Raw genomic sequence first — 21,227 nt, forward strand, 5'->3', positions numbered from 1 at the left:
CACAAGAATTCTAACCACATAATATCGGGCATGCTCATCATCCACACTGCCAGTTCCTGGCTGTGACTCCATGTGCCCTTGGTTTATCTAACCTCCCCCCGCCCTCCTCCTGATGTGCAATTTCCTACATCCATGACAACATGAGTAGCCAAGAGAGGACAGACACTTGGTGCCCTTTTCACCTGGTTACAAAGAATCCCAGTAGATGGCTGTAGTCTAGTAGGCTTTGTAACTGTGGACCATGGCTATTTCACAGCTCATTGGCCCCTGCCTTCATCTGTGTGCTGCTGAGGTGTCGAAGATTGGGGTTACTGCTTCCTTCCAAAATAAGATGAAAACGGAGTCCACGTAGAATTCTGCATTAGGGTGAAATGTGCTGCTTCCTGTTTCAAAACCGAGTAGATCCCAACTTGTAATGCATGATAGCAGGGTACACGTACTGTGCGGAAGGCTGGTGTGCTGTAGATTTACACCTCAGCTTGCTGCACGCTAACTGTTCATATGGACAAGTCCTTGATAATAGGAGTTGGTCAGAAAAAACGTGGTTGAGAAGGGAAACAATTCACAAAACCAGAAACCATTATGTAAAACTTGGACATATTGTGGAAAGTATTCCCTTGTATGTGCTTTGCAGGCACTTGGAACCGTCCAGTGACTGACTGGTTCTGCTTGCTGTTTCCTTAACACCCTTTCTACATACAGTAGTGTTAGGAAATTGGTGAAACTGAGCGCAGTACAGTTCATGCTGAACAATCACACGGTAAGTCTGTCATTCCCCTTCCAGCCTCTCGTGTAGCAAACCCTCACACGCAGGTGCCTGCATGCAGGCTAAAGAAAGAGCCAGTCCTGTTTGTTTTCACAAGCAGACACACTTACGAAATGTACCTGTAGATCTCCCGAATACTTCCCTCATGAGAGACTGCCTTATGATTATGATCTCCATTCTCTTTGCCTCTTTCCAAAGCCTGCCCTTTAATTCTGATGTACTGGATTTATATAGTCCCTTTCATCCAAAACATTCCTGCTTCTTTACAAACAATACAAGAATCTCTCTTTCACTCACTCCCCTCACTGAAATGCAGCCAATTCTGGGGTGAAACGTGTGGAGTTGTTGTGTGCTGCTACAACACAAAGGGCAGAAAGTGAAGAACACTGTATCCAGTTGAAACTGCCTTGGGAATTTAGGGAGGCAGAATATAATAGCATTGTAGCATCTTGGCCACATTGCTATCTAATAGACTCTCCTATTGTTGGGGAAAAGTGCCAAGGGATATTTAGCTGCCATGGAGTCAAGGCAATCCTTCAGCAATGCAGTATGTTCTCATGCTGTTCTGTGGTGTTGACTTGAAGACCATTTTCAGAGTCAACACCAGTTACAACAGCACTCAAGGGTTGACCTTGGAGGTTTCCTCTACTTGTGGAGGCCCTGGATCTGGTGCTGTACTGTTACAATGTTGTTTAATTTTCAGTAGCTCTGCATTAAATTTGTTTTCTTGGCTTTCGTTGGGAGGAAATATCTACAACAGGTGCTTGGATATGGTGATGGCTCCTAGAAATACCTGCATGATATGTAGATCTAGTGGTTGGATAAGTGGACTGGAAATCAGGACTCCTCGATTCTCTTCCTGGACCTGTCACCCACTCACTGTGACACCTTGGGCAACTCTCATAACCTCTTACTATCCCCATCTTACACATGGGGAAATTGACTATCCTCAACTCAGCAAGACTTAATTGTTTATATAGCACTTCAGAATCCTCAGATGAAAGGGAAAGGCCAAGTATCCTTGCCAAAGGATGTGTGTTAAGGTTAAGCAGCACAAGGGAGAGTGGTTCTCTGTGCTTTATTCTTTGAGCTTAGCTGCAGAAGTAAAGTGGTTAGCAAAGTAAACAGGGTGGTTCAGTCCTGCCAATGCCCTTGAAAGAACAGAGTATGAGTCGGAACAATCGGGGGCCCCTCAATGCCCACTGACCTCTAATGTATAAGCCTCGTATACCTGACACTCATAGTTAACTTTGCTTTTTCATTGACAGAGTGAGCACTTTTCTTTTCTGGGTATTAACAATCAGTCCAACCTGACTGACATGAGATGTCGGACTACTTTCTACACTGCACTTGGGCGCCTCCTCATGGTGGACTTAGGTACTGCACCCCATTCTTAAAGCTCTGAGAGGAACAGGGAAATTGGGATGGGTTGCTTTCTTGTACGCAGGGTTCTTAAATGTTCTGGCTGCCTTGACTGCGGAAGGTGATAGCTCAGCCAGTAAAAGCTATTGGAAACAGCAGAAGCTCCATCTGGAAGGAGGGGGGAAAGGAGAGGAAGGGGGGGATTGCTCTGATAGTCTGTACTAGTAGGACAGAGATGCATGCCACTAATATTTAGGGCCAAGTGTTCCTTCACAAGCTGACTTTTACGGACAATCTATGTGCAGTCTTGATTCTCTCTGCGTGCCCCAGTCTTCTTTCCCTGTCAGGAGTTGATAGAGGCACCAACTTTATCCAGAGGAACACAGGCTCCCTAAAATTAGCCTTTCTGTCACCTACACACACTCTGCTCTGGGATGTGGAGTCTGGGTCGAAGATGTCAATTCCCTCTTGCTTCTCTTTCAGGGGAAGACGAGGATCAGTATGAACAGTTCATGCTGCCCCTCACTGCTGCGTTCGAGGCTGTGGCACAGATGTTCAGCACAAACACTTTCAATGAGCAAGAAGCAAAAGTAAGTCAGAATCAAGCAAGACAAAATCTTGGGACTCTGTATCCACTCTTTCCAACAGAGGCCTTGTCATCCGTGATTTAATCAAACTTCCTTTTCAGTGCTTTAACTCCCAGTGTTTGAGAGGTGGGGGACACCCTGATCTCTTGGAGACAGGGTGAGTGATAGCTAGAAGGGATCCAGGCATTTGGGAAAGAGAGGTGTCTCATTCATCCAAGGTAGCTCTAACGCAGTGCAGGGCTTTAGTCAGTGACACTTATCTCCCGGTACCGTCCCTGCCTTGGCTTATCTTGGGTGCGTTCCTGTTGCTTAAGGAGTGTCCAATTTTTGAGACGGGAGGCCACCCAAGAAACACTCCATTGCTCTTGGTTGAAAGGGTAGTGGGCTAGTGGAGGCCAGGGGAGGGAAATGTCAGGAAGTATGTCACTTAACATGTAATATGTCTCTCCCTTCATAATACAGAGGACCTTGGTCGGCCTTGTGAGAGACTTGAGGGGAATAGCCTTTGCCTTCAATGCCAAGACCAGCTTTATGATGCTGTTTGAGTGGATGTATCCTTGCCCTAAAATCCCACTGGCCACAATGGAACTGAAGACTAAAGGCTTTAGCCACCGTACATTAGAATAGCGGGATTTATGGTTCAGGGTTGCTGCTCCTAGAACTAGAGGGTTAGTAGGGACCACAAAGGCTATCTAGTCTAGCCCCCTGCCAAGATGCAGGATTTGAACTCCTTGAGCACCCAGTTAATCGTGCATTCAGTTAACTCTTTGTTTGTAGTTCTCTTCATAGCCAAGAGAATTTGCAGCTCCTCTCAAGCTTTAAGAAAAAAACTCCTTTCAGGAGCCCTGTCTGTGGTTTGGTATACATTCTGCCACAAAGGAGACAAGAAATCAATGCCAAGGCTTAGGGTTGAATTTCCAAATGGGCCTAACAAAACTAGGCACCCAAATTCCCCTGGCTTTTAATGGGAGTTAGAGACTCAGCTCTTTGAGCCTCTTCTGAAAATGCCACCCTCCATCTCTTGCTCCCTAGGGCTGGCAGTGGTTGGGAAGCAGCCTGTTCACCTTGGTGACCCTAGCTACTGCTGATCAGGGAGCAACACTTGTGGACTCAAGTGTTGTCTGTTGTCTTCTGTCTGGTGGAGGCCAGGTGCTCATGACATGGGACAGGCTGCTTGGAAAAGGTGAACATAAAATGATGGCGGCTGGCTTTGGCAGCAGTGGATGCAGGCATAGAGCGAGGTACCATTATCTCCCTTTGCCCAAGATTTTTCAGCCAGTTATTGTACTGTGTAGTAAATATTACCAACCAAATGATGGTTTAAATAGAAACAAATGACTCTCTTCTCCAGGAGAGTAAGCCCTGGCCAGTACCATTGGCTGTATTTAGTTCCCAGAGAGAGGCGAGCAGCAAGAGAGTCTCTCCAAAGGCTGGAGCAAGGCAAGACTTGTGACTTGAGTGTAAACTTCTGACCTTTTCTTCATAATTGAAACTACAAAGTTCCTTAGCTTCTGAGTTGCAGCTATCCAACCTACATGCCAATTCTACAGCGAGCGATTGAATTGTGGTACCACGACCCAGCCTGCACTACACCTGTGCTCAAACTGATGGCAGAGTTGGTGCATAACAGGTACGAGACTCCAACATCCGAAAGCAAATGTCTCTTTTACTATGTTACCTATTAGTGTGGTGCTTGAACATGTTCTGTGCCACCCAGCTATGTCTCTTCCATTTCCCTCTGTTTATCCTTTACAAGTTGCCAACAAAAAAAACAGCTGCTGTCAGTAGGGAAACAAATATAATAATTCACACATAATCCTGTGTCATGACCCAGTTAAACCAAAGAGCTGTCCTTCTGTAAACTCTCAATGGAGGAGAATGTGTGGAGAGACTAGATGAAAAACCAGTGTTGTTTATTGGAGTACCTGTTCCTGGGGCCCATCACCATAACTTCAGGGCAATTTACATTCAATTAAAAACATGCAGTTAAAATGAGTGCTGCTCCATCTGGTACTCAGATGACCCGTGGCTCTTTTTGCTAGTCAATGGATATAGCTCTGCTGCCGTTCAAGTAATTTGGAAGCTGCCTAATCTGTAAGTGGAAAGTTGCCATACTTTGGCACTGGAGTACTGCCAGGTGAACAGTTTTATAAGCGAGAGCACTGCTAAGCATTGTTATAGGCATGCAGGAAGGACACAAGATTTGAACAGACACAGTGGCTTTAATGCTCTTGAGGATCCATATTGTTGTGCTGTTTACCAAAGTCAAAAGATGTATTTGGGAAAGGCCAAATCCTCAGACTTTAAGACAATCTTGATCATTTAGTGACCTTCTGCACATTGCAGGCTACAGAACCTTACCTACCCACTCATGTAATAGGCCCATAACCTCTGGCTGAGTTGCTGAGTTCTGAAATCTACTGAATCTCCCCCTTTTTATTTGTCGAGGTGTAAGCTAGAAAAAAGATTCCCTTACTCCACTTCAGCTTTAAAACTTATTCATCTGTAGGAAAGCAAACGATCTAATTGCCAAGCATCTACATCACATGATGGAGAAACGTTAGACCTTGTTGGAAGGCTGCTGTCTAAGATGTTGCTTGTTGTTCAGTGTACAGTAACGCAGAGATTATTGCTGAGATGGGATTTCTGGCAAGTGCGAATCTTAATAGTCTTAAAACGTGTGAAATGCAGGCCTCTTCTCTAGAGACAGCAGCTCTCTTGTCTCCGTCTCTGGACTGTGCAATGTTCTGCCCTTGCCATTATTATACCAGAGGCGGCAGTTGCCACATCATAGATCAGCAGGGAAGATTGTCACCCCTTTCTCCCTCACACACCCGTGTGAGTAGTTCTGTATTGACTTTGTTCTATTCTTCCTTGTAGATCCCAAAGGCTGCAGTTCGATGTGTCCTCACCCAATGGCATCCTGCTCTTCCGGGAAACTAGTAAAATGATAACTACTTATGGTGAGTCCTCAGCTTCTGCCCTGCCTGAGCCCCTGACTGCTGGTCGTTTGGTGAGCAGGGCCTGGAGCCCCTGTCAGCGTTGCCTGTGGTTTTCAGGAAGAGACTGGGGTGGGATGCAGGGTGAAGTAACTTGCAAAATTCTTACTGGCCTTGCTTGTGTAAAAGGGGAGGATTCTCTCCAAGGCCTGGTTCTAGACAGATGGGAGGAGAAGCATGGGATTGAGAAAGGAAGAGGGTAGCTCACTAGTCTTCTGGTGGAGGCCCAAGCAGCAGCTGTGCTGGCCTCCACGTGCCTTTCCCTGTGGAGTTGGGCGTTACTTGGGGACAGGATCCTACCACTAAGGGCATTAACACTGCCCTGTTCTCATCAGCAGAGCCACATGCTTGCATTCAACCACGTAGACCAATTCTCTCCCAGTCTCCCAACAGCATGGCGTGTAGGCAGAGAGCTATGCTACTAGCCCGTTCCTGTTGGGATGTATACAGACACATCAGAGAACAGGACAAGTGGTTCCTGTAAGCACTGCTTGTGAAATCATCCCAGAGCTTCGGTGTCCATTTTCTCCAGGGTCACTGTACAGCTTTGCTGCCTTTTCCCCAGTCTTCTCGGGCGGGGCCAACGCTCTGACATGGGGGCTGGAAGCAGTGCTGGGATCCTGAGTCTCTTTCTATGCTTGTGCAGGAAATCGTATCCTAACGCTAGGGGAGGTCCCAAAGGATCAAGTCTACGCCTTAAAGCTGAAGGGGATTTCCATCTGTTTCTCTATGCTGAAGGCTGCACTGAGCGGGAGCTATGTCAACTTTGGTGTCTTCCGTCTGTACGGGGACGACGCACTCGACAATGCCTTGCAAACCTTTATTAAGCTCCTGCTCTCCATCCCGCACAGCGACCTTCTGGTAAGCTAACACCCCCGTGATCAACCACAAGCTGTGTGCCAGCTGCAGAGAGCCCGTCTCCTGTGTGCCGATTCTGGTTGACACGCATACCTGTGTCTTGGGACTAGCTGGGATGTTGGTGTACCTGCTTCTGCTGGAACATCTGCTTTTCTCTCTCCAAGGGGCAATTGTAGGTCGTGTTCTGGGCTCACACAACTAGACACGCCAAACTCAGCAGTGAAAACTCCAGGACTTGGATAAGTGCCAGTGTGTGTGTTCTGTCAAGTGGTTCTTCGAGGTCTTGCCGCTTAGACGGCTGCTCCTCACTCTGACAAACAGGAGTTGTACTTGTCCCGTCCCTGTCCCGTACGCTGCTGCTTGCAGTAATGCATTCAGAGACTAGCGTTAAACAGCTAGCGGCACTGTAGTGAGGGAGACATTGGACACTTGGTGTTCATCACAGGGATTTCCTAGTGCCAAGTGCCATTAGCGCTAATACTGAGCCCCAGAGTGGCTGAGCCTGAGAGTTAATTTGACAACAGGGCAACTACATCCTGCTTGGCTTCTCTCTTACATCCAAATGTGTCTAGTTTCCCTCCCATCTGCCCCAGCTCCAGCCTGTCCTGCCAGGTCCCCATGCTCACCACGATCTCCCTCTGCTCTTGAAAAGTAGACAGTGCAGCCGCGTTTGAGCTGGGACAAGCACAGGAGATTCTGACAGGCTGGTATCCATTGCATGCCATTTCTCTCTGTGTTCTACAATGGAGCTGCTCAGACTCCAAGTTGCAGTGAGATCTGCCTTGACAGGAAGCACTATTAAAAGGGTGGAGGCTGGGAAATCAAATGGTAGCTTGTAAGTTCTGAAGGAATTTTTGAACCATACGGTTCAAAGTGAGTGAGGTCGTGCCTACCTGGGATTCTGGGCGAGGTGGAACTACTGAATATTCAGCACAATATGCTGCATGTAGAGAGTCCTGTATGAAACAAGTCTCATTCCTCCTCACCCACCCCATTTCCCTAGGGCTTGTGAACTACCCTGCAGCTTATCTCTTCCCTCCTCTCATCAGGAACATTTGCAAATCTCTGTGGGGCAGTGACCCAAATAATCACTTCCTTCTCTGCAAAACGCTTCATGCAAATGGAGACTTTTCCTTACCTTGTGAGGCTGTAGGTAGAACACAGTCTGATTAGAGGCCAGCCCAATGTCTGTCTTCTGGACAAGCCTGGAGTACAGTATTCTCTGCCCACTGCAGCGCTTTCTAGGACCCAATCAACTCAGCCCCTGCCTACCTGTGCTGACATGCTTGGCCAGAAACTCTGCAGGGTTGGCGAGAGTTTGCATTTCTGTCCAGGCTTGTGTGCTCACTAGACTTCCCACCACAGCAGAATCTGACCCTAGTGCCCCATGGTCTCACGTGGGGTTCTTTGTCTGATACGTTGCCACTGACCCAACAAAGTGGAAGGCTGCATGTCCAGCGCTGGAGTTGGCTGACTAATCCACCAAGCCAAAAACCAGAAGCAAGCAGGTTGGAAAAGATGCTCCAGTATTCTACTAATGTAAGAAATGTGGCTGGGTACTGCTGTCTGGTGCGGAGAGCACTCAAAGGCGATAAGAGGAAAAAAATGTCAATGTAGATGACATAAGTTGTCCATGGGGAATGTTTGCATACGCTCTGAGTCAAGTCGACTCTCTCAAAGAGCAACTTCCAGTGGGTTGAAAAGTGGGTTGAAAGGGATGTGATTAGACTTGCTGTGCTCTGCAGGAAGTTCTGTGCTTGATTCCCAATTAACCATTAGACCCTAAAGTCTTTTCCCTCTCTTTCTCTCTGCAGGATTATCCCAAACTCAGCCAGTCATACTATTCCTTACTGGAAGTTCTTACCCAGGACCACATGAACTTTATAGCCAGTCTAGAGCCCCATGTAATCATGTATATTCTTTCTTCCATTTCAGAAGGTCTCACTGCACTAGGTAACCATCTCTATTCTTTTGGGATACATAAAAGGGACTCTTTTGGGAATGAGGAAAAGATTTGAGTATAAATTTAAACCATTAACAAACGAGAATTCAGAGCTATTTATGATGTAGACTGGATTGGAGGTTGTTTAATTTTCATGGCATACCTTCTTTGTGTATGGTAGTGCCCAGCGGCCCCCAGAGATGGCTGCTCCCCGGCTGGCACTATACGTGCACAGTACGAGACAGTCACTGCCCTGAAGAACACACATTTAAATAGACAAGAGGGGAGAGAGTGATTATCCCCATTTCAGAGATGGGGAACTGAGGCACAGAGAGGTGAAGTGACTTACCCAGGTAGGTAGCCAGGAATTGAACTCAAGAGTCCCAGACCGGTGCTTTAACCAAGAAAGAAAATAGAGACACATGGTCTATAAAGATGGCTGAAACGAGGCCATGGAGACGCAAACGAGGATGACAACTTTGAACTCTACTGTGCAAGGCAATCCTCCCTAAATGAATACCCAGTGTGGAAGGGGAATTCTATTTAATCCCTTCAAATAGAGCAGTGGGTAACGTAATGGAAAATCGAGCTCTGAAAGATAAACAGGCTGAGTATGTATTTAGCTCAGTGAGTATTCCTGGTGCTCTACAAGATAGTCCTAAATAATTTACAATCTCCGCAAACAATGGCAGGTGTAGTGCTTATTGCAGCAAGTTTCCTATTACCGGCCCAAAGGCCAAACCTGCCATGACATATGGTGGTGACAAACAGGGAAGAGTGCAGTAGGGATAGGAAGGACATCAGTAAGGTCATGTGGTTACTTTGGGAAGTTAGATGCATGTCTAGTTTTATGTTTGTGCACTAAAGTAATCGTTAATGGTGACTGTACCCACATGGATATGTGTGGTACCAAAATTACCTAAACTTATCTTCAAAACTTCCCTGTAAACTCCTGTAGTGTGAGCCTAACAAAACTGACCTCTGCAACAATGGTGTCTGCTCCCATCAAATAAGTCTGTTAAAGGGAAAGAGCTGCTTGCGTACAACAGGAGTAGTTTCAATTTGCTGCTTAGCCTTCCTAAAAAGGCGCTGCAATTCCCCCAACCCAGACTGTGATAGCAGGCAGCTGAGAGCATCAGATGCTGGACATCTGCTGGTTACACAAGAAACTGGGGTGCTGTGCTGAGTTACCCTAGCTAGGTGCAAACATGCGTGAACACCTACCCTTCCTGTGTCCTGCACGTACGGCTGGATCTGTGAACGGGACACAGTGAGCTAATGCCGGGTACTGTGTTGCTTCACTTCCACAGTTACTTGCACTCTTGAGAATAATTAGTATCAGTTTTGCTGCTGCTGGCTGGTTTAGGATAAATTAGTGCTACTTGGGTAGGCCTCAGAGGGGAGAAGGGCCGGCTAGGTGGGGATGGGTGTTGGGGAGGGTCTCTCCCAGCTATGTTTCACGGAGTGAAAGGCTCGCATTGGCTCACTGTATTCCCTCCTTCTTGTCCGCATAGACACCATGGTTTGCACAGGCTGCTGCTCCTGTTTGGACCACATTGTCACATATCTCTTCAAGCAGCTGTCTCGCAGCACCAAGAAGAGGACCACACCCCTGACCCAGGAGAGTGATCGGTTCCTGCACATCATGCAGCAGCATCCAGAGATGATTCAACAGGTACAGAGGGGAGGGGCTGGGACCAGGAAGGGGGACAAGCTGCTTGTTGCAGGGTGCTGTCTCCACCTGGTGGCCAAATGAGTGATATCCTGAACTCTTCTCTGCTTTTCATCTTCACGTACAGTTGCTAACGCTCAGTCCTCTCTAGAGAGCATTCCTCTTCCTTCCCCCCGCCCAACTCTACTGCTGAAGTCCAGAGGGGCTAGGAACTTGCCTGAAGCCAGATGGAATTGGTGTCATTTGAAGTAGCAGCAGGTTGTGCCTTCCCACCATTCGTTCAGACTTCACCTCTCTAGCCTACTATGTATCTGGTAGCTTAGAACGGAGAACCACGCGTTAGGGAGCGAGACGCCAGGCCCGAGTTTTGCTTATGTAGGATGCACTGTTTTTAAACTTAAATTTGAGGGAAATAGCCAAAGCTTTTAAACTCTTTAGATATAATTTTTTAAAATACCCAGATAGGTATAGCCCGTATTGTGCGACTCGTTGGTAGCTAGTAAAGCTGAAGCCAGAAAAATCTCTGCCAGCAGTGAGCTTGTAATTTACTTCCACTACTTTAACACAAGAGCCCATTCAAAAGAGGCTGGAAAGCTTCAGGAGCCTATATAAGTGTTCGCAACCCAAGAGAAACAGCCCAGTTTTGCAGCTTAATGAGGCAATGACCAGGTTCCCCCACTGGGGATAAACACTGCCTTGAGTCTTTAGCTTTGTCTACTCACGCTGTGTTTGTTATCTTGCGCAGCAAACACTATCTTGGTGCCATTTTGGCTGGAGTTCATAATCACCTCTGCAGGATAAATGTAATGATCTGGCTTTCTTCCTGCAGTCCTGTTAGTGCATCTGGCGTCTGTCTCTTCCCGCTCTCCCCAGAACCCTCAGTGAATACAGACCTGGCCAGTTTCCTTTTCTCTTTGCTGGTTGTGAATATACAGCGTAAGATCCATAGTACACATCGTAAAACCAGTCCACTGCTCCTTGTCCTTGCCTGAATCAATCCCAGCTCAGCTCACCTGTAAACTGACTTTGACACTTGACATCAAACCCTTTTCCCCTTCCCCTGTCGTTCAGTTAATCTGCCAGGGGAATTGCATATCTGCTGGGTTGGTGAGTCTGCCTCTTCTTCAGCTGGACATCACCAGTAGCTCCAGTACTGGAATTTCACCCGTTGGTGAAACACATGTCCCTCGTGCCCCTCTCCCTGCCAACACATGCATGCTTCCCAATTGCCAGACCCATCGATGGCACACTGCATTCCCATGTAGGCATCCAACACTGACCTCAGTTCCTGGCATTTCTCAAATTTGACAAGAGCTCGACTTCAAGGAGGAGTGGGGAGCATTGTGTTGCTCTCAGGCTGCCCCTCCTGGCAGATCTGGTTGAAAAAAGCAGCGGGCTTTGTGTTTAGTTAGAGGAGTTGCTATAGCACAAACTGGAGCCTTAGCCTGCTGCAGGGAGAGACTGGAAACTGCTTGTGTGAACCAACCATGTGAAGATCTTGGGCTTACCTTTGAGTCTAGTTCTGACATGGCCTGAGGGCCCACGGAGGGGAAGAGAGACTCCACTAGTTTGGAGAAGAGGCTTTCCAGTGGGTTTACGGGCATGCCCACTGCCTGCACTTTCCATTTTGGTTCCTGCACACCTCGTTTGTTTGTTCCTGGATCGAGATCCCTTCTGCTTTGGGACAATAGAGGGAGTTTCTGCCATGGAGCCCCAAATGGCTTTCAGCTGCTGCACACACTCCTGCAGAAAAATTCACTGTCATCTATTGGGAGCATCCGTGGGCACACCTGCTGCTACTGCACACCACGATGTGACAGTATCGCAGGGTTAAGAGGCAACCTGCTGAGGCTTGAATAGTGGACACATCAATAGTCTGGGAAGCACTCTGCAGAGCGGGGTTCATTTCCATAGCCTCAACAGCTGGGGTCAGCCTCTGACCTCCGTTTCCACCAGCAGTCATGAGATGGCACAGGACTAGTGGGGAACAGAGGCAAAGCTGGGTTTCAAATAAGGGTCACCTGTGAGAGGAGCATATGCTCAGAGTCGGCTCTAACACGACAGGACGGAGGTGGTGGTGAATCCTGACACAGGCACTCAGGGCAGGGGGAGGTGGGTCTGAGGGAACAGTCGAACTCTTTTGACCCCGCTCCATCTTTCCAGATGCTGTCCACTGTGTTGAACATCATCATCTTTGAGGACTGCAGGAATCAGTGGTCCATGTCTCGACCTCTGCTGGGCTTGATACTGCTCAATGAAAAGGTATGCAGGCCCGACTCCTCTCGCTGGGTTAAGCTGATTTTCATCAGGAGTGACCCAAGGACTTGAGCACAGCCTGGTCTCCTACAGATGAACAAGAGGCACTCAAGCAGAGCTGGGATGTGGGGGAGCCAGGCCTGCAGGGCTGTGTGCGCTGCAAGGCAGGACTGTTTTGAGCGGAGAAGCTTCCATGGCACTTGCCTGCACCATGCTTAACTCCTTAGTGCTGGGGGCGGCTCATTTTCCCAAGTCCTAGAATCCATCCAAAACATAGGATGTGCACTCTGCCCTGCCCAGACCAGATGAGCTGGTGCACCCTAAGGCAGCACTGATGTGCCATTCAGCATTCTCCTCTGAAGGCTGATCGTTCCTTCTCTTGTCTCCCCCAGTATTTCTCTGACTTACGGAACAGTATAGTGAACAGCCAGCCCCCTGAGAAGCAGCAGGCGATGCACCTCTGCTTCGAGAACCTCATGGAAGGCATTGAACGCAACCTACTAACCAAGAATAGAGACAGGTCAGTATGGAAAATCCCTTGGCCAAAGAACCATGTTCATGACCAAGCAGCGTAGCTGAATTCTCCCCAGGAGGGGTGGCACTGCACAGTTAGAGAGTCTGCTCAGGCATTCATGCCCAGACAGCGTAGTGGTCATGCGTTGGGCAGTTCTTGCCTCCTGGAGCCAAGTGCTACATGGCTCATCTCCATACTTCTTGTGGAAGTAAACTCTTAAATTCCGTGGGGTAACATCAGCTCCAAAAGACAGAGCACTTTCCCAGGAGCTACACAGAACGGAGGTGGCACAGACGCATTGCATATCTGTTAGAATTGTTCCAGAAACAGCAGCTCAGAGGCAAACTGACTTCTCAGTGCTGGGGTGCAGGAATAATGGGGATGTCTGTCCATCCTGTCCAAATCACTGGCTCCTCTCTCCCTCTTGTACTCAGGCATGGCAGCCTCCTACCAGCTTCAGTGTTCCCCCTGCATCATATCTGCAGAAAGCAGAGGTGCAGGGTCTTCACTTATGCACTGGCTCAATGAGGTCTTCTGGGATAGGAAGAGGACTGTTAAGGGCTGCTGGTCCTTCCCGTCCCTCCCCAAAAACCACCTCTATAGCTTCTTCTCTTGTCCCTGGTTCCAACTTGCAGGCAGAAAAACAGGCCCCGCTGGTGTGTGCTGCTGATTAGATACTCGTGCATTGTACCTTGGTGTGGAGGGGATGGCTGGGTAGATGTAGGTTACATTATAACTGTGGGTGATGTGGTCACTGCTTCTCTGCTGCCCTCTCACTATTCACTGAAACCTGCGGCGCAAACACTGCCTGACCTACCCCCTGCCCTTCAATGGGACCTCTGGGTCTGACAAGTCATCATCTGAGTGGCCAAAGTGCAGCCATATAGCCTAAGACCTGCAGTAGCCTTTAGCTACTCCCCTGCTTCATGCACGAGACTACACGTCCCAGCATGCACTGCTCCATCTTGGTCCCCATATTAGCATTATAGGCTTCCTGTCTGCAGCTAAGTTCAGAAGGGAAGGGTAACTGCCATCTAGCATCGATCCCATGTAAGTGCTGGCCAGGCCCCTCCTTGGGCTGCCCCCTGCTCTAACAGGCTGGTCTCTGTTCTCTGTAGGTTCACCCAGAACCTGTCTGCGTTCCGACGAGAGGTAAACGACTCTATGAAGAACTCCACCTATGGTGTGAACAGCAACGACATGATGAGCTGACACCTTCCCCTAACTCCACCTGTACAGAGCAGCATCTCTTTGGCCTGGACCAGAGGGGTTAACATTTCCGATGGAAAGAAAAGAGCGTTTCTGATCCCTGCTCTTCCCTAGGATTGGACTGCGGTGCTCAGTTTGGCCGTACTCCACGTCCAAGGGAGGAGGGAACAGGAGGGGTGTTAAAACTCACCAGGGCAGGGTGCTTCTGTTTCCTTGGGAGGGGGGTGGAGGGGCATAGCCCAGGGCTGAGAATCCAGCGTCTCCCTACCAGAATGTCTGGGTGGAACCCTAGCGCTCTGCTGCAGCCTGCCTTGTATAAACATGTACATTTTTTCATAACATTTTGAACAAGGTTTATATTGACTCAGTTAAAAAAAGTATGATTGAAATTTTTACAGAGTCTAGTGCACCAATGCTGAAGTGAGGGTTGTGTATGTGAGTGAGGAAGGTGTGTCTAATGCTGGCCTGGAGCTTTCCTGGGCAAGGGGGTATGAAAGTGCAGAGATATATTTAGTGACAAGTGTTGAGAGAAGCAAAAAAATGTAAAATTCCAAATGTATATTTTTTCTTATAAGCCCCTTTAAATTACAACTTCCTGTGACGGTTTCCCCCTTGTTGTTAGGAACTCCAAGCCATGCTGTGTGTGATCATCCAACTGGGCTAGCTCATGGGTGTCTCCCCTCTACCTTGTGTGATGGTAGATGCTGTCCTGTGTCAATCAGCTTCTGGTGGGTCCCCAGCCACTCAACACATAGGGAATCATTGAACTGGTGCATTCAGCAAGTTCTCTTCCTGTCTGGAGGGGGATGCTTCTGCTCCTGTCTGTCTCCAGGAGCTCCACCACACTTTCTCTTTTTAATTGTAAATTGTCCCTTCGTTTTCCTTCTGTAAAGCTGGAAGTGGGAGTGGAAGAAAAGCCCTCTGAAGGTTGGGCTCGTCATAGTGCTTGTAAAATGACAGCCACTACAGAGCTGCCTTTTGGTTAAAGGACACAAGTGGTGCTCCCTGTGAGCAAAGGAATTGCATCGTCTTCCCTTGAGGCCGTGCATGTGTATTGATATACAGTGCACTCCTGAATGTATGACACAGCAGAGAACATGGGAGTTTTGTGTTGAATCGACTACCATGGAGGGTTCTTAATAACAAGGTCTGCATAGCATGAAGTACCTAACATCCCCCTTACAACAAATCCATTTTTCTAAATCACCCTATTAAATGTTTTGGATATAAAATTTACTTACAGAAGAGAGTTAAGGGGGGGAGGGGAAAACCTGTTTGCCTTGTACTTTTTCCACTATTGTTGCTGCTAGTTGTGTGCATCTCTAGCTCAGCTCTAACCCACAGCCACTGTCCTTAGGTTTTATTTCAATTTCTCTTCCGTGACACCCACTCAATTTTTTTGTTCTTTCCTCTGGCGATTGTGTGTTGGGTCCTTTTTTGTGTGAGCAGATTGCTGGTTGACTTGTAAGGGTGTTTGCTGCATACAGTGTAAGCATTGTGACTGCAAATAAACTTCAATGGTTTCTACTGAGCTGTGTCTTTGGCGTTTGACTGCTGTACGGATCATCACTTCTACTCTTCCTTGAGGGGAACTATTAGAGACCGAGGCTCGGGCAGGGTCTTAGCAACCCCTCTACAAGGCTTTGATCCGTCTGTTAGGGAGGGAGGTATTTTAACAGGTTGCAATCGGTTGGTTTAGTTTCCTTTAAATTAAATACTGCAGGTCAGTCTTAACAGTTAAGACTTGTAGCCTTTCACTTGCTATGACTGTCTAGGTCCTGGGCCTAGATGTTAGAATGAGCAGGATGTAAACCCCAGGGCTGCCACAGCCAAGGTGAGAGGACTAGCCTTTATACAATACACACCCTTATGTTGTATTTTATGCTGCTGCTATCTCCCAGGTGGGGATGTTCTCCACAGTCTGTGAAACCTGCCCTTTGTGCCCTAAACTCATTCAGGCATGTGGTTGTCATTAGCTTTCTAAACAGAGCTTATTCATTTGATATATAAATGTAAACCAGAAGTACAATTTAATAGGATTTTCAACTGTGATTTTACCGTAACAACTGGATAAAAACCATTCTGTATCCTGTAAAATAGCTTGCAGTTCCAGCTAGAATTCACATCTAGAAGAGGAGCCCCTCCCTCTTGGGAGGGTGTCCAGGATCCTCCATTAGCTCTGCTGGATTCCCCCACTGCTTTCATGAACTCGTATAGAATTAAGACCAGTTTGACCATGGAGAGAGTCAGGAGTACCACCTCTACCTAGCTTTTTAACCCTCCTCATGGAGCAGGAATGAAGCCATTACAGCACATTAAGGTTTATTTACAGGGCGATTGTTAGTTAACAGGGCATCACTTCTGCTATAAGCAGTGCAAGCATGTGCTCACCTTGAAGCCAAGTTGTCCAGTCCCAAAGCGGTCTAAGTCTTGCTTTGTTTATGAATGAATGTGCCTCTCCCTCCCCTATGTAAGAGTCCACTTTAGTTACAACATAGGTTATATGAATGCACCCGGCACCAGGGCATCTTCCTCTTCACCTTCCCTGTCCAGCTCCGGGTGTGGCTGGTAAATTCCATCCCAGTCCTCACGCAGATACTCCGGTCTCTGCAGCACTAGACTTTATTTCCATGGCATGGTTGTAAACATCGTTGTTATAACCCTCTCTGTTTCGAGCTATTTCAACAGCAAAGAACTGGATCCTGGTGACTGAAAGGAAAACAAATCTGTCTCTAGCAGGTTAAGACATATTTCCTTCCTCTCTGCTGTCCAAAGCCAGGCTCACACTAACACACCCACCATCTACAAAATAGACACTCACTCAAACATCCAGCTTCTATGGCAGACCCAGGGAAAGGCAATGCCTTGTAGGAGGCAGCACACAGATGATTCTGGTGGACTCAGAAGTACACTCCACAACAGCAGCTTGTCCCCTGATAGGACAGTCTGGCAGACGGAGCAGGGAAGACAACCCTCCCAGCAGAGGAAATAGGGTCTCTTCAACTGTCATACACAGGTCCATAGTGATAACATGCATAAGCTGATTTTGTAACAATTAGTTATTGTGGGAGGGGAAATATGTTATTTGATCTACAAAACTCAGAGGTTTGGGTTCAGCACAAGCAGAATTAAAAAAATTTCTTTGTTTCCCCAATGAAATTTTCAGGCACCTTGGGGTTGCAAAGTGTGAAAGTGACATTCCTGTCTGGTTCTGGCACTGATGGGCTCTCTGCTTGAGCTGAGAGCCTGGAATCGGGCTGCCCTGGGCAGGAGACACCAGGACTCCTGGCCCAGAAGTCTGGCATTCCACAGGGTAAGGCTGCCTCAAATCTCAATGCTGGCAGATAGGATTTCCCAGTTTTGGAGCAGGGACCATGGAAGGCCTCAGTGATCATGCTCCAGCCAGTGCTCTGGGGGCTGACAGGCTCCCTGGCACAGAGCAGTTTCAGCACCAAGCAAGCCTCAGTCTCTAAATGGCCACGGTCTAAAAAGAGAGATGTAGGCAAGTGCTTACTCACCAAATATTGTGTTCTCCTCTGTGTAGCCCTTAGTGCAGTCCAAACGGAGCAGGGTGCCATAGTTGAAATCTTCCACTATCCCATCAAACTGCATGCAGAAGGGGCGCCATTTCTAGAACGAGCAAAGACAGTTTTCAGCCTTCTTTCTGGGACCCAGCTTAACTCTCTCCTCTAATCCCCCTGCCACCTTCCTACAATGGCCTAACCAGCACAGGTAGCCCTGACTTGCCATTGCAGGGAGCTCCACTTTAGTGGCAAGGTCACGGGATTCAGCCAAAGTGAGCCAAGGCCAGAATCACTGCAGGGTTTCTCCAAAGAGCTAGTGCTAAGGAATGATCTCCATGCTTCCTCAAGCAATAGCTAGGGCTGGAGGGGAGACCAGTGTGGGAAAGTCTCTGATCAGTGCAATCCCAGCAAATCTAAAGTCACAAGTCAGCCTGCAAACCAGGGTTGCAGCGAGAGATCTATAAGCACAAATCTAGGACAGCAGGGTACAAACTGGAAGTTCAAAGCAGACTAAGAATCAGAGAACCTCAGAAGGGTAGATAGCGGGGAGCACTTGTGCAAAAGAATAGCAAGCATGTTGCTTGCACTATACAGCAGCCAGAGTTTATTTCTCTAATCTCTATTCTCTTTTTCACAGCACCCAGTGCCAGAAAGCAACACTCAACAGGAGAAGATGGAACTTGAAATACCTGGCAGCTATGTTAAGACCCTTAGCTCTTGTTTTACTGCTGAATTAAATACCAGGATAGCACCATCCACTCCCCCTCCAACCAAAGACATGCTCTCCACAGAGAGGGGGACTTTCTCCCCACAACCACTAAGATCCAGGTTCCAGAAGCTCACCAGTATCTCATGAGCCATTTGAGTCCCACTACAGACCTGAATAGAACAACAAAGGACGACTACATACATATATATAGAGAGCACTGACCGCTTTGGCTGGTTCGGATTTGAGTTCCTCTGGGTCAAGCACATCAATCTTGAGGTCACCAAAGCTTTTCCTGAACTCAGCATAGATCTGGTCTTCGACTTTTGTAAGTTTCAAGAACTTAGGGTCAACCGAGGAAATAAGCTGTAAGGGAAACATGAAAACCAGATTAGATGAGACAAGGCATGCAGCAGAGGGTAGGTCAGCAGAGCATTTATGCTGAATGGGAGGAGAAATACACAGGGCTTTCAAACATGGTGGTAACCAAGACACATGCTAGTCCCATCTCAGCCTCACTGTGATGTCTATTAATGTTAGAAGATAAGCAATTCTCCATGGACTTACATTAAAATAGACTTCAGCGTGCTGATAAGCTTTCATGGCCCAGATCATTTCAATGTTAGGCTGCAGAGAAAGAGAGGAAAAACCATTACATCACCTTCCACTCTGACCTGGTGCTGTGTCTAGGACCTTCCATTATGTAAGCATTCGCAGACAGCCTGACTCCATAGTACCTAGGCACCCTTACTTTCACTCTTCTGTGTCTTCCTTCTGTATGCAAGTCAGAATGACATCTCATTGGCTTGATTCTTGACCTCTTCAGGGGAAGTTAGTCCTGAAGGCAAGCAACAGCGTGGTCTGAACACTTGGACTAGAACTCTGGATTTTCCAAGTCTCTGAAATGGGGATAACAGTCTGCTCCTTCATAGGGGGATGAGAATTAGCAAGTGTTTGTGAATGGGGAAAAGACGTGTAAGTGCTTACTGGCAGTGAGACTGCACTATGCATTTCCTAACTACACAGATGAAATACACAACACATAACAAGCAAAACCTGCTTTTTCTAAAACGGGAAGCCTTGTGAGCATATGAAGAAAACTGCAAGAGAAGCATTAGTCTGAAGAGATACAATTTACTGACATTCTGGGGCTGCTTTCATGCTAAAGTGCTTTATCAATTTAAGATGCAATTCAAACGATACATAAATTACACTTTCTCCACCACTGAAATGCAGCCACCTCTGGGTGGAACATGGAAGCTGTTGTACAGTATTATCAAACAGTTGGACAGGAAGTGGAAAAAAACAGATGAAAACATAAGGGAAACCTAAGCCCTATCTACATTACAAAAATGGAATGTTTACATGTTTCTGCCCAAATGTCTGAATGTTCCCCCTCCCCCCCCCCCTTGCCTGTAGGGATCATGTTATAAGCAGAGAGATATCTAAACTAGAACATATTTCCCTAACCTGGGTAACAGTTTTTTCTTGTCCACCCAGGCAAGAATAAGCTACTTTATAGCAGGTTTTAGCCACTTCCATGTTTCACAACCATATTTCAACATGGTTAAGTTTGTAGTGGAGGCAGACTGTAGTTATTCATGTTGGAATTTAGAGGGGACACTGCATTAACAAATAGGAGAGGGGTCTGATGTGAATTTAGAAGTACACGCTTTCAGGCAGCAGCTCTGAACAACTCAGAGATCAGCTATCCCTGAGATCTCAGTTTCAGGGTGTAACACATACACATCAAACGAGGCGCTGCTCCTATTTACCAGCTCCCTTGGACTCTGCCGAGAGATGGCCCTATGGCTCCCGCGCCCATGCTCCCACCCCGGGCTCGCTGGGGATACTCACATCATTGCCATAGGCCTCGGCCGGCAGGGACAACGCACGGGCAGCTGCCACCGCTTCACCGGCTCCCTGCACATGACACAGAGATGGCAGCTATCAGAGCCCGGCACCGAGCACACCCACAGACAGAGGACGTGGGGCAGGGTCCAGCCGTACCGAAACCCATCACGCGACCGAGGACCACGTGTAGGTCGGGAGGGGTGCGAACGAGCACCCCCGGGGTGCAGAGCGCTGCCCAGGAGCCTGGCTCTGCCCGGAGCGTCTCTAACCCAGGCCGGGCGCAGGAGAGGGCTGGGGTGTAAGAGCAGAGCGCCGCCGCGCGGGGCGTGCACCCCGAGATGTGCAGAGACCCCCCCCACAATGACGCGAAGCGGGGTGACCTCCCAGAGGGAGGCGGGGGACCCCTCTCCTGCCCGGGGGTCACAGGACACGGTGGGGCGCGGCCCCCGTGAGACACAAGCGGAACCTCACCTACAGCACGCGGGGTGGCCAGGCCAGGCCGGGAGTCTAGGGAGAGCCTCCCCCCGCCGCCCCTGCACGGGCCCTGCCCCCGCCCCCAGCCCAGGGCTCCCTCCCCCCGCCGCCCCTGCACGGGCTCCCCCCGCCGCCCCCCACTTAACTCCCGCCCCCCGGGACCCTCTTCTCCTCACCAAGGCCCCCAGGCCGCCTCCCGCCGTTGCCATGCTGCTGCCACCGGCGGCCCGTGACCTCTGACCCGCCCCCCCCTACTCGTTTCCCTTCCGCCCGCACCGGAAGCTGCCTCGGACGGTGGCCTGCCAGGACGCGGCGCTGGCGCATGCGCGCAGCCGGGAAGCGGAGGGGCGCGCGTCTGAGACGCGCTGATTGGGTGGGGGTGGATCCCTCTCGCGCAAGCGCTGGGCACCCCCCCACGTGCCACTCCCCCCCCCCACCTTAGTAATGGTAGCGCCCCCAGCTCGGGCCATTCCTCCCAGTGCTTCACAAAAGAGGCAGAACCAC

At 48.6% G+C, this 21,227-nt stretch overlaps 2 protein-coding genes across 4 annotated transcripts in view; one reads left to right on the forward strand and one right to left on the reverse strand.

Annotated features, from left to right (window-relative positions):
* XPO7 (exportin 7) overlaps window positions 1-15,696 on the forward strand; it is a 70,428-nt gene extending 54,732 nt beyond the window's left edge. For both annotated transcript variants that reach the window (XM_067530281.1, XM_067530282.1), the window contains exons 17-28: window positions 697-760; window positions 2,035-2,143; window positions 2,612-2,718; window positions 3,178-3,266; window positions 4,238-4,345; window positions 5,596-5,678; window positions 6,361-6,575; window positions 8,387-8,525; window positions 10,029-10,189; window positions 12,350-12,448; window positions 12,835-12,962; window positions 14,075-15,696. In XM_067530281.1, coding sequence (XP_067386382.1) covers window positions 697-760; window positions 2,035-2,143; window positions 2,612-2,718; window positions 3,178-3,266; window positions 4,238-4,345; window positions 5,596-5,678; window positions 6,361-6,575; window positions 8,387-8,525; window positions 10,029-10,189; window positions 12,350-12,448; window positions 12,835-12,962; window positions 14,075-14,168 — 1,396 coding nt within the window. In that variant the 3' untranslated portion in view covers window positions 14,169-15,696. The remainder of the gene's footprint in view (window positions 1-696; window positions 761-2,034; window positions 2,144-2,611; window positions 2,719-3,177; window positions 3,267-4,237; window positions 4,346-5,595; window positions 5,679-6,360; window positions 6,576-8,386; window positions 8,526-10,028; window positions 10,190-12,349; window positions 12,449-12,834; window positions 12,963-14,074) is intronic.
* A 124-nt stretch (window positions 15,697-15,820) lies between these two features.
* Window positions 15,821-20,969, reverse strand: PBDC1 (polysaccharide biosynthesis domain containing 1). 2 transcript variants are annotated; one of them, XM_067530284.1, is made up of 7 exons: window positions 20,900-20,946; window positions 20,253-20,318; window positions 19,147-19,319; window positions 18,963-19,022; window positions 18,621-18,761; window positions 17,684-17,795; window positions 15,821-16,874 (listed from the first exon to the last, which is right to left on the reverse strand). In XM_067530284.1, exons 3-7 carry the CDS (start codon window positions 19,195-19,197, stop codon window positions 16,753-16,755), a joined length of 486 nt encoding a protein of 161 aa, XP_067386385.1. In that variant the 5' UTR covers window positions 19,198-19,319; window positions 20,253-20,318; window positions 20,900-20,946; the 3' UTR covers window positions 15,821-16,752. The 2 variants fall into 2 exon arrangements, with proteins under 2 accessions (XP_067386385.1, XP_067386384.1); XM_067530283.1 differs by lacking the exon at window positions 19,147-19,319 and having other exon boundaries at window positions 20,900-20,969.
* Between the last annotated feature and the right edge of the window lie 258 nt (window positions 20,970-21,227).

The sequence above is a fragment of the Emydura macquarii genome, unplaced genomic scaffold (assembly GCF_026122565.2).
Source record: "Emydura macquarii macquarii isolate MOO-44397 ecotype Brisbane River unplaced genomic scaffold, CSIRO-AGI_Emac_v2 contig_3059, whole genome shotgun sequence".
Classification (NCBI taxonomy): Eukaryota; Metazoa; Chordata; order Testudines; family Chelidae; genus Emydura; species Emydura macquarii.